Below are 12,049 nucleotides of genomic sequence, written 5' to 3'. Positions count from 1 at the left end.
GGCTGGTCCCTGGGGCCTGGGATCTGCGCATTCTGGGGGCCGCCAACGTGGGGGCGGGTGGGGCTCGAGGGTGAAGGTGGGGACCGGGCCGTGGGCACTGCCGGGGGGAGGAGAGCGGGGCCCGTCCTGAGCACCTCAGCTGACCTGGGCCGGGGCCTCTCCCTGACTTGATGCCAACACCCCAGATTTCCAGTGGGCGGGTTCCTTTGGGGTGAAAAGCTTTTGTTTTGGGCAAAGAGTTCCACAACTTTTCCCAGCCTCCGAGCATTTAATGAGAGCCTGAGGCAGTGTGAGACGTGGCTCTGAGCCTGAAGCCTGCGACCTTGGGTCCAGGAGAAGGGGTTACCCCTGCATCCCACCTGTCTCCAGAGTCCTAGACCCTTCCCTCCCGTGGCTTCAACCACGAGGGGAGCCCAGGTGTAGCCCAGGAAGGCCTATTGCCCAGGCTGGAGCTTAGTGACGCGATCTCGATTTACTGTAACCTCCGCCTCCCGAGTAGAGGAGATTACAGGCAGCTGCCACCATGCCCAGCTAATTATTGTATTTTTAGTAGAGACAGGGTCTCACCTATTGCCCAGGCTAGTCTCAAACTCCTGACCTCAAGTGATCCGCCCGCCTTTTTAAAAGGAATGGGATCTTTTAATTATTTTGTATCTCACCTCATCTGTAGTTATATCCATGGCTAATAATCCATCAAAATTATTGATTACTGTCTAAATTTTTTTCTTTTTTTTTTTTTTTTTTTTTTTTTTTTTTTTTTTTTTTGAGATGGAGTCTCGCTCTGTCCACCCAGCCTGGAGTGCAGTGGCGCAATCTCGGCTCACTGCAACCTTCGCCTCCCGGGTTCAAACGATTCTCCTGCCTCAGCCTCCCAAGTAGCTGGGACTACAGTTGCATGCTACCATGCCTGGCTCATTTTTTGTATTTTTAGTAGAGACGGGGTTTCACCGTGTTAGCCAGGATGGTCTCGATCTCCTGACCTCATGATCCGCCTGCCTCGTTCTCCCAAAGTGCTGGGATTACAGGCATGAGCCACCGCGCCCTGCCCACTCTCTAGATTTCTAAACTTGATCCCTAATCATCCAGTTTTATGATCTGTTCTGTTTTGAGCATTTGGTGTCCTTAAGGGGGCTGTGTCACACCTAGAGAAATCCCCACCTCTGCCACTGCAGAATAAGTCACGCTTTCTTCCTCAAACTTGGCGAACATGGAGAGAGCTGGTCACCAAAGAGGAGGATGTGGTGAGCCCCGGGGAGGAGACGGTGGAGGCCCTGCTGGGCCTGGTCCGCAGCCCCCACTCCCCCTGGGCTCTGCTGAACGACTCGAATGCAGAAGACAGTTTCCTGAGAGAACTGGCCATCCAGAACCCGCTGATGATCACAGACACCTTCTTCTACTCCTACTTCCGGTCCCTGCGGGTGGTAGACAAGGAGGCGAGTGCTGGGCACGTGGGGGGTGAATGTTAGGGTGGCTGCTTCCCTAAGGGAGGTTAAGGGGAGGGCACCCTTCCCCACAGCGCCTCAGGGGTCCTGCCCTGGGGGCTGAAGCCAAGGCCAGCCTGCCCTCTGCTTCATCTCCCTGGCTTGTGTGCCAGGCAGGGCCAGCTACTCGATCAGCCTCGCGTTTCTTCTTCCTTTACCCCTGGAGGCCATCATGGCACATCTTCCACAGCTGAATTCTGCAGTGGACCCTCCTGGGTTCTAGTAAAGATTTTCCAAAGGGTCTGTGTTAGTTTTACTTCATTTAAACCATGGAAGTCAGGGTGGAGGATGGTTGGTGTAGTTCCAACTATTTTAATTTGTTACCAAAAAGCATTCTTTGTTTACATCAGTAACAGAGCCCAGGCTTGGCACGGTGGCTGTCTGGTGCTTGTAATCTCAGCACTTTGGGAGGCTGAGGCAGGAGGATCGTTTGAGTCTAGGTGTTAGAGACCCAGCCTGGGCAACATAGTGGGATCCCATCTCTATAAAATTTTAAAATTTAGCCAGGTATGGTGGTGCATGCCTGTAACCCCAGCTACTCGGAGGCTGAGGCAGAAGAATCACTTGAGCTGGGGAAGTAGAGGCTGCAGTGATCATGATCACACCGCTGCACTCCAGCCTGGGTGACAGAATGAGACCCTGTCTCAAGCAAGCAAGCAAGAGTGAGACTCTGTCTCAATGAATAAATAAAGTCAGCAAGCCAGCCCAAACATTGCCTGGAAACTTGGTCTCAGCCTTCCCCAGGCTTGGCTTTCTTTTTCCAGAGCCACTGGGAAGTGACACGGCTCTGGGGGACAAATAGGGTGACTGGTAGCAGATTGCCAGGGACTTTCAGTTTCAGTGCAGAAGGTTTCGTGTCCTGGGAATGAACCCCTTCTGTCCTCGGCAGACTGGCACAGTTGGTGACCCTGGAGAAGGGAGGCCCCGCTAGAAAGGGTCCTGATGTCTTTGAGGCCACAGGAACTGAGGAGTCATGATGGGTCACTGCAGCTTCTAGTCAGACCCTGCTCTGGGTGATTCCTGGACACCTTGACTGACTTCAGTGCCCACAGTTCACTGTGGCTCTGGGGTAGGCAGAAAGGAGAGAGGTTCCTGCCCTCACAGATGGCTTATGGTCCAACAAAGGACACAGGTCATTGGCCTGGAAATCATGCACCGCCTATGGTCAGAGAAGGATGGAGGTTGGGAGAGGCTCTTGGATCTTGGCAGAACAATGCAGTGCGGGAACGGCTTCCAGGGAAGCAGGGGGTGGGGAGGGAGGGGAGGTAACTGATGGAGGAGGCTGTCTTCCTAATGTGGACATGGGTTCTGTGCCCGTGCTCCCTGGCCTGCTATAGCCCTCAGCTTCCTCTCCCCTCTTCCAGGTCACCCTGGTGGATAAAGACCTCCTGAAATTTCTAAAGCTGGAGGAGTTGGTACTGAGCGCCAATCGAATCAAGGAGGTGGATGCCACCAATCTGCCCCCCACACTCAAGGTGAAGGAGCCCTGGTCTGTTTTGAGTATTTGGGCCACTGCAGCCCAGAGGCCTTGCTCTACTCTGCCCCACGTAGGTGTGGCCAGTGTGGGTGGAGGGTAGAGCCCAGCTCCAGGCTTTTAAAATGTAGGTCACTTTCCTAGAAAAGTTTAACATAGAATTACCGTATGATCCAGTGCTTCAATTCCTAGGTGTATCCATGAAGGAACTGAAGACAGGGACTTAGCCAGATTCTCCTACTCCAGAGTTCAGAGCTGCGTTACTCACAATAGCAGAAGGGTGGACGCAACTCAAGTGTCTATAAACAGATGAATGGATAAACAAACAAAAAAATGTGGAACAGGCCGGGCGCGGTGGCTCACACCTGTAATCCCAGCACTTTGGGAGGCCGAAGTGGGCAGATTGCCTGTTCTCAGGAATTCGAAATCAGCCTGGGCAACATGGGAATATCCCGTCTCTACAAAAATACAAAAATTAGCCGAGCGTGGTGGCTGGTGCCTGTAATCCCAGCTACTCTCGAGGCTGAGGCAGGAGAATCGCTTGAACCCAGGAGGTGGAGGTTGCAGTGAGCCGAGATGGTGCCACTGCACTCCAGCCTGGGCGACAGACCAAGACTCCACCTCAAAATAATAATAAACAAACAAACAATAAATAAAAATTTAAAAAGCCCAAACAAGCAAGCAAACAACAACAACAAAAAAGGTGTGTGAGGCCGTGGATAAGAACTACAAGCAAGGAAGGTTAGCTTTGGATTTTTTCCTTATCCATCGAGGGGCCCTTTTGGCCTCCCAGAAACACATTGCTATGGGTTGAGAAGGTGCCAGATGTCATGCAGATCCCCACTGCCAGTCCAACATCACCCCTCATTCCAGATGTTGAAGTGTCTTTCACAAAAGGCAAAGAAACTTCCCGAGACCTGCTGCAGGAAGCTTTTCTTCCTGGGTTTTTTAAAGGGAGGCCGGGTGGTGCCAGGGAGGCCGGGTGTGGGTAATCTGTGATTCCGCTACTAAGTTTGCGGGACGGAGGGGCGGGGCCTGATCCTCAGCGCTGACTTGGTGCCCTATCGTCCGGGGCCTTCCGTGTGGTCTGCCAGGTGCTGGAGCTCTACGGCAATGAGATCAGCAGCATGGAGTGTCTGTGCGCCCGCCCGCCCGCCGGCCTGCAGCACCTGGGGTTAGGCCACAACAAACTTCTAGGCCCCTTGGAAAGTCTCTACGTCACCGCTGATCACTGGTAACTCCAGAGCCCAGGTGGAAAGCGAGAGGGAGGGATTAAGTATCAGGTTGGGGCAATTTTACCCCGGTGGTGTGAGAGCTCAACTTTGGTCTTTTCTGGAACTCCCAGTTGGCTGCTAACTCCAGACTTACCGTTTATTTCTCTGAATCCCCCTTCAGTGGGATTTTGTAAACAAAAAGCCCAGGGAACAAGAGGTGGTGGGTGTGAAAGCCTTTGCTTTGGTGCTGTCTTTTAATTTTTTTATTTTAATTATTATTATTATTTTTTGAGATGGAGTTTCACTCTTGCCCAGGCCAGGGTGCTGTGTGTTGTCTCGGCTATGCAACCTCTACCTCCCAGGTTCAAGTGATTCTCCTGCCTCAGCCTCCCAAGTAGGGGTATTGCAGGCACCCACCACCACACCTGGCTAATTTTTGTATTTTTAGTAGAGATGGGGTTTCACCATGTTGGCCAGGCTGGTCTTGAACTCCTGACCTCAAGTGATCCACTTACTTCAGCCTCCCAAAGTGCTGTGATTACAGGCATGAGCCATTGCACTTTGCCTGGTGCCATATTTTAGAGGAGGGTTTCTCCCTTTGGGCTCGCTGGCATTGGAGCCCCATTATTATTTGCTGTGGGGCTGTCCTGGGTATGGTAGGATATTGAGCAGCATCCCTGGCCTGCATCTGCAGATGCCAGGGGCACCTCCCTGCTAGTTGTGACAAGCAAAAATGTCTCCAGACAGTACCTAATGTCCCCTGAGCAGCAGAATCCCCCAAGCTGAGAACCACCGCCCTGGAACCAAGCCCTCCTAGCACCAGCCGCTCCATCGCTGTTGAAGGTTCAGGTTCATTAGGAGCCTGCAGACGGTTCAGCTCCCAGTTGATACTCAGCTTGGTTTCCTCCGTGGGTGAGCGGTAGAAAACTTAACATCCTGGACCTGAGGGGTAGGAGGGGGACCAGAGACCACCCAGAAAAGGCCATCAAAGGAAGCTGGGAGAGGAAGGCTTTGCAAAGCATGCTGTGAGAAGTCCCAGGACTTCAGCAGTCCAGCAAGGACGGAAGGGGTAGAACCGCCTCCCCCCTTTCCTTACCCCAAGGAACCTTGGGGGATCCAACCCTCTACTGCCTGGAGCCGGAGGATGCAGCAGGGAAGGGAAGCCCCTCTCTGACCCTGGTTTCCTCTTCCTCCTCTTCTCTTCTGCTCTTAGGGGAAGAGTGAGGCTAGGATTGGGCGGCGCTGTGCTGGCAGCGGCCGCTTGTGTTTTTCTTCTGTTCTCAGAGCTGAGATCAAGTTGTTTTCTAGTTTGTGGCAGCAGGAAAGTCACCGTGACCCTGCCCTGTGTCTTGGTCTGGTCACAGGCCTCGGCCCATGCTCTTTGCAGGCCCCTCCCAGCCCCCTTGCCTCCTGGGGTCCTGCCCGAGTCTGCCTTTGAGACGCCATCTCCTGCTTCTAGAATGCCCAGCCCTCCAGCCTCTGGCTCCCTCCTCCCAGTCCCCAGCGCCAACCCCACTCCTGCCCTGTCCACTCCTGCCCCTGTCCACAACTCCCCCATGGTGGCTGTCCCCTGCTGTGCCATCCAGTCTGCCCGTAGTATTTGTGCAGAGCCTCCTAGACACACGCAGTGTGCAAAACTCTACGGAAGCTACTGAGAGGTTTGGCCAAGAAGAGAGGAGTCCCGTGAGGGGAGGTCGGTGGGGGCGTCTCTGTGGCTCTGACTGTGAGGGTGGCAGTGCTATGGAGAGTGGAGACAAGGAGCCAGGCACTCATTCCCGACCCAGGGTTAACTTGGGTCAAGGGTAGGACAGGGTGTACAGGCCATGGGTGGGCAGAGTCCTCAGGCCCAGGCCCGCCGTTGGTTTGGCTGCAGGGCTGCTTGGCACCTGCTCACCTGGCTTCTTGACCCTCAGACGGTCCTGCTCACCTTCCAGGCCCAACCTCGTCTCCCTGGACCTGGGCTTCAATGACCTGACAGACCTGCAGAGCATGGTTGCCAGCCTGAGGACCCTCCGGCACCTGCGACTCCTGGTGCTGCAGGGAAACCCACTGGCCTTGGTGCCCTGCTACCGCGGCCTCACCATCGACAGCCTGGCCCAGCTCTGCGTGCTGGACGACATCACCGTGTCTCCCAACGAGAAGCATCTCTTCCGGGGGCTCAGCCTCAATGGCGGTGAGGGTGCTGGCATGCAGGGCGGGGGTGGCACGTGACACCCCGGCCTCCGCCTGGCTGTGCCCCGCCCTCCTGGGTCCGCACACCCCTCTGTCCTGCAACTCTCCATTTGACCCAGACCCTAGTCAGGTATAGCCTCTCTTCTGAGTCAGAGTTTTCAGCCAGGCTTTGATTCCTGTGATTGGGATTTGGAGACAGAAATGACAGGGGGAGTCTGGGTGCGGTGACTCGCGCCTGTAATCCCAGCACTTTGGGAGGCTGAAGCAGGCAGATCGCTTGAAGTCAGGAGTTTGAGACCAGCCTGGCCAACATGGTGAAAACCTCATCTCTGCTAAAAATACAAAAATTAGCTGGGCATGGTGGCGAGTGCCTGTAATCCCAGCTACTCGGGAGGCTGAGGCATGAGAATCTCTTGAACTCGGGAGGTGGAGGTTGCAGTGAGCCAAGATGACACCAGTGTACTCCAGCCTGGGCAACAGAGCGAGACAAAAAAAAAAAAGAGGTGGTGCGGGAGGATCACTTGAGCCCAGGAGGTGGAGGCTGCAGTGAGCTATCATCTCACCACTGCTCTCTAGCCTGGCGACAGAGCGAGACCCTGTCTCTAAAAAAATAAAAAATAAAAACAACCTGTAGGGACTTGGGACAGTTATTTCAATCAGCTTCTTCACCTCCCTGGTGGCTGGAGATCACCCCCTTGTGGTTCATGCCGCAAGGTGCACTGGAGGCTGCTTCAGGTCACTGTGACGTGCTGGATAATACTAAGGTGACCTTCTGCAGAGCAGCCCTTATCACTCCCATATACAGATGAGGAAAACAAGCTGAAGGGGGCATAATGACACCCAGATCACTCCAGGTCAGCTTGCCGGAGCTGTGGCCTGAACCTGACTGCCTCACCAAGGCTCAGCCCTGAGTGCTGGAGAGAATGCAGGGACCTGTGCCTTCCCAGCCCTCTTGTTTTCTGTCTGCCAACTTCCATTCCACGGGGCACCCTGTCCTGCCCATTCCTCTCTGCAGATCTCTTGGCACAGGAGGCACAGTTTGTGGTGACCATCGGGAACCTCAGAGGAGTCCTGGACACCTCTGTCCTAGACCCGGAACCCGGGCCCGAAGGCCCGTTCATCGCTTATAGCTATTACGTGACGTACGATTTTGTGAGAGACGAAGAAGGTGAAGCGGATGAGGACACGGGCGAGCTGGCCGAGGTGTGCCCTGGGCTGTCCCTGGGAGTGTGGGAGGCTCTTATGAAGGCTGAACCACTTTGTGGGCCCCAGGAAAATCCTTTTAATTAATTCATTTATTTATTGAGGCGGAGTCTCGCTGGAGTGCACTGGCACGATCTCAGCTCACTGCAACCTCTGCCTCCCGGCTTCAAGTGATTCTCCTGCCTCAGCCTCCCCAGCAGCTGAGATTACAGGTGCCCACCACTACGCCCAGCTAATTTTTGTATTTTTAGTAGAGATGAGGTTTCACCTTGTTGACCAGGCTGGTCTGGAACTCCTGAGCTCAAGTGATCCTCGGCCTCCCGAAGTGCTGGGATTACAGGCGTGAGCCACTGCACCCAGCCCCATTCTGCAATTTCTACAACTCCTCCCGTCTCCCTCCACATCCGAAGAAAACCCAAGGATACCATCCGACTAGCGGAAATGTGATGACACTTGTCTCCTGCTCCCACATAGAAGTGGTTCTTGCTTTTACTCTTAACATAGGTCTCAGAAAAAACAAAACTGGGTTTCTAAGAGCCCTCCTGCCTCCTAGCGTGGTGTGTCTGCTCATGCATGAACCTTATCCAGATGTCGGGAGCTGTGTTACAGACACCCCCAGGCATCAGCTGAGCGTGTCCTGAAGACGGCAGCCTTGGACGAGTTTCTGTCTTCCTGCAGATCGTCAAGCCCTCTCCCAGCTTAGAATTATTAGTTGAGGAATCTCCTGAAGAGGTCGGTGAAGATGTCATCAAAGACATTGTTGGAGGGGTCACTGAAGAGGTCGAAGGATCTCTGGAGTCTGAGGCGGAGGAGTCAGGAGAGTCGGAGCTGTCTGTCATCTCGGGGCCTTCGACCATCTTGCAGACACCGAGGGCCTCTGCAGAAGAGCTGGCCAAGTTGCGGCTGCGTATAGATCCCCGGCTCTGCCCGTCCCCAGGGTAAGGATGGAAACCTGAACCAGGACAAGTGGTCAGAGAAGTAGGCTCACAAGCCTAGACCACACTGTGGCCTTCCATTAAAAGTCCTGAGGCTGGCTGGGCGCAGTGGCTCACACCTGTAATCCCAGCACTTTGGGAGGCCAAGGTGGGCGGTCAGGAGATTGAGACCATCATGGCTAATATGGTGAAACCTCGTCTCCACTAAGAACACAAAAAAATTAGTCCCGGGCGAGGTGGCGGGCACCTGTAGTCCCAGCTACTCGGGAGGCTGAGGCAGGAGAATGACGTGATCCCGGGAGGTGGGGCTTGCAGTGAGCCAAGATGGCGCCACTGCACTCCAACCTGGGTGACAGAGCAAGATTCCGTCTCAAAAAAAAAAAAGGTCCTGAGACTGAGTCTCTGCAGGATTCCCCACCCCCAGGAATGGTTAAGGCGCCCACTAGGCTGTTAGCTGTGCTGGCAGCATTTAGATTTAGTGTTCAGCGCTCTTTTCTGAAGGGTTGAACTTAGCTCAATCCTTCTACTCTAACCATCTACTCAAAGTACAACTGAGTCCCACTTCCCTGATCAGCCAAGATTTTCGGAATGATTGAATTTCTTTTTTGGCGGGGACAGAGTCTCGCTCTGTCACCCAGGCTGGAGTGCAGTGGTGCGATCTCAGCTCACTGCATCCTCCACCTCCCGGATTCAAGAAATTCTTGCGCCTCCACCTACAGTTCGGACTACAGGCATGTGCTACGATGCCCGGCTAATTTTTATATTTTTAGTAAAGATGGGATTTCACCCTGTTGGCCAGGCTGGTCTCGAGCTCCTGGTCTCAAGTGATCTGCCCGCCTCAGCCTCCCAAAGTGCTGGGATTACAGGCGTCAGCCATTGTGCCCGGCCTGAATTTCTTGAGTCGATTGAGAGATTATAAATTAACAGCCCTTTTCATTTCAGCCCTTGCGTGTGAAAACCTTTTTTGGTTTAACATTTTAATCCATCTAAGATGTATTCTTGCACATGAAGTGCTGTAAGGATCTTCCATCTTCCATCCTGTATATCATGTTCTTTCTTGACAATCTAGTTCCATTCCTTCTTTTTTGTGCTACTTTTGTTATGAAGATTGTAGTAATTGTTATAAATATTAATTTTATTATAAACATATATGTTACGGACCCAACAATACATTGTTATAATTACTGCTTTATATAATCTGTGTCTTGCAGAGAAGAAAGGAGAGCACAAAAATTTTTTTTTAAGCTTGTTAACCTTCTTAGTTACCATTTCCGGTTCCTTTCATGTCTTCCTTTAGAGTTGATTTGCTGTTGTGGCTCATGCCTGTAATCCCAGCACTTTGGGAGGCCGAGGTGGATAGATCACTTAAGTTCAGGAGGTGGAGACCAGCCTGACCAACATGGTGAAACACCGTGTCTACTAAATACAAAAAATTAGCCAGGAGTGGTGATGCGCACCTGTAATCCCAGCCACTTGGGAGGCTGGGGCAGGAGAATTGCTTGAACCCAGGAGGCAGAGGTTGCAGTGAGCTGAGATTGCACCATTGCACTCCACCCTGGGCAATAAGAAAGAAGTTCCATCTCCAAAAAAAAAATAAAAGGAAAGAAAAGAATTGATTTACTTTCTGGTTTCATTCCTTCCCTCCCTCTTTCTTCCTTTCTCTCCATTGATTTACTTTCTGGTTTCATTCTCTCCCTCCCTCTTTCTTCCTTTCTCTCTTTCTTTTTTGTGGTGGGGTCTCACTATGTTGACCAGGTTGGTCTTGAACTCCTGATCTCAAGCAATCCTACTGCCTCGGCCTCCCAAAGTGCTGCAATTACGAATGTGGGGCACTATGCCTGGGCTTGGTGTCATTTTCTTTCTCCAGTATGCTTCATTCTCACCCCCATTTCCTTCATGTTGTTATAGTCAAATATATTACATTTCTACATGTTATAGCCCAGACTACAATCTTATAGATGTTATCTTATGCTATTGTATTTTATTCTAATTAGAATCAAGGACAAGAAATATATGACTATACTGTCTTTTGTAGTTGCCTAACTGATTACCTTTATTAGTGCTCTTCGTTTTTATGTGAGTTTGAATTACCCTCTGGTGTTACTTCCTTTCAGCCTGAAGAACTTCCTTCAGGAAGTTAATGTATTCATGTATGCAACTTCTTTTCATGTTTCGTGTAAGGCAGATCTACTGGCAAAAAAAGTCAGTTTTTTCTTTCTCTTTATATGTCTTTATTTCACCTGCAATTTTGAAAGATAGTTTTGTTGGGTATAGAATTATTGGTTGACAGTTTTGGTGTTTTTCCCCCCCACTACCCCAGAACATCTTTTTTTTTTTTTTTTTTTTTTTTTGAGAGGGAGTCTCGCCCTATTGCCCAGGCTGGAGTGCAGTGGCTGGATCTTGGCTCACTGCAACCTCTGCTTCCTAGATTCAAGTGAGCGATTCTCCTGCCTCAGCCTCCCAAGTAGGTGGGATTACAGGTGCCCACTACCATGCCCAGCTAATTTTTAGTAGAGGTAGGGTTTCACAGTATTGGCCAGGCTGATCTTGAACTCCTGAGCTCAAGTGGTCCACCCTCCTCAGCCTCCCAAAGTGCTGAGATTACAGGTGTGAGCCACCGTGCCTGGCCTACCCCAGAACTTTGAATATGTCTCCTGCCTGCCTACTGGCCTCCATTGTTTATGATGAAAAGTCAGCTGTTCATCTTATTGGGATTCCTTTGTCTGTCATGAGTCATTTTTCTCTTCCTGCTTTCAGGATTTTCACTTTGTCTTTCAGCATTTTAACTATGATGAGTCTGGGTGTGAATATGTTTGCATTTATCCTGCTTGGAGCTGGTCAAGCTTCTTGAATATATAGATGAATGTTTTAAATCAAATCTTGGAAGTTTTCAGCCATTATCCTTCAAGTATTTTTCTCTATTCCTTTTTCTATCTCCTCTCCTTCTAGCACTTCTATTATGTGTTCTTCTAGTAGCTCTTCAGAAAACCCAAGGAAAATCTGGAGTGTTTACCAGGGACCCACCTCCTTGGAGGGCTTTGAACACAAATTTTTGTCCCCCTAGTGCCCATGAGGTTGCCTAAAGTTCTCTTCAGCTCCTCAGCCACCACTTTTGGAATTGGCTCTGGAGCATTAATGTGGCACTAAGCTCATTCTCTTTGACTGTTCCCCTTTGCCCTGATGTTGGCCCTGAAAATTCTGTGACTTGGCTCTTTAGCACCTTCAACAGATAATGTTAATATTGTGTCCAGCTGACATGACTGTTCTCAGCAGGAAGGTTTGTCTAGTATAGTCCAGTCTACCATGTCCTAAAACAGAATTTCCACATTGATTTTCTAAAAATACATTTCATTTTTGCAGTTGAATAGATTTATTTTAAATTGTCTTGTTATATTCCTTAGTTTACTTGTAAGCCTTTATATTTTCTTTTTTTTTTTTTGAGACGGAGTCTTGCTCTGTCGCCCAGGCTGGAGTGCGGTGGCCGGATCTCAGCTCACTGCAAGCTCTGCCTCCCGGGTTCACGCCATTCTCCTGCCTCAGCCTCCCGAGTAGCTGGGACTACAGGCGCCC

The 12,049-nt window shown here is 51.2% G+C and overlaps 1 protein-coding gene across 1 annotated transcript in view; it reads left to right on the top strand.

Annotated features, from left to right (window-relative positions):
* Positions 1-12,049, top strand: part of LRRC43 (leucine rich repeat containing 43) — a 34,668-nt gene that overhangs the window by 14,506 nt on the left and 8,113 nt on the right. The window contains exons 2-7 of the mRNA XM_011948499.1: positions 1,173-1,433; positions 2,846-2,956; positions 4,050-4,189; positions 6,104-6,342; positions 7,357-7,544; positions 8,223-8,482. Of these exons, the coding sequence (XP_011803889.1) occupies positions 1,374-1,433; positions 2,846-2,956; positions 4,050-4,189; positions 6,104-6,342; positions 7,357-7,544; positions 8,223-8,482 (998 nt within the window). The 5' untranslated portion in view covers positions 1,173-1,373. The remainder of the gene's footprint in view (positions 1-1,172; positions 1,434-2,845; positions 2,957-4,049; positions 4,190-6,103; positions 6,343-7,356; positions 7,545-8,222; positions 8,483-12,049) is intronic.

This window comes from Colobus angolensis, unplaced genomic scaffold (assembly GCF_000951035.1).
Source record: "Colobus angolensis palliatus isolate OR3802 unplaced genomic scaffold, Cang.pa_1.0 Scaffold28, whole genome shotgun sequence".
NCBI lineage: Eukaryota > Metazoa > Chordata > Mammalia > Primates > Cercopithecidae > Colobus > Colobus angolensis.
This window is presented reverse-complemented; position numbering and strand designations above follow the sequence as displayed.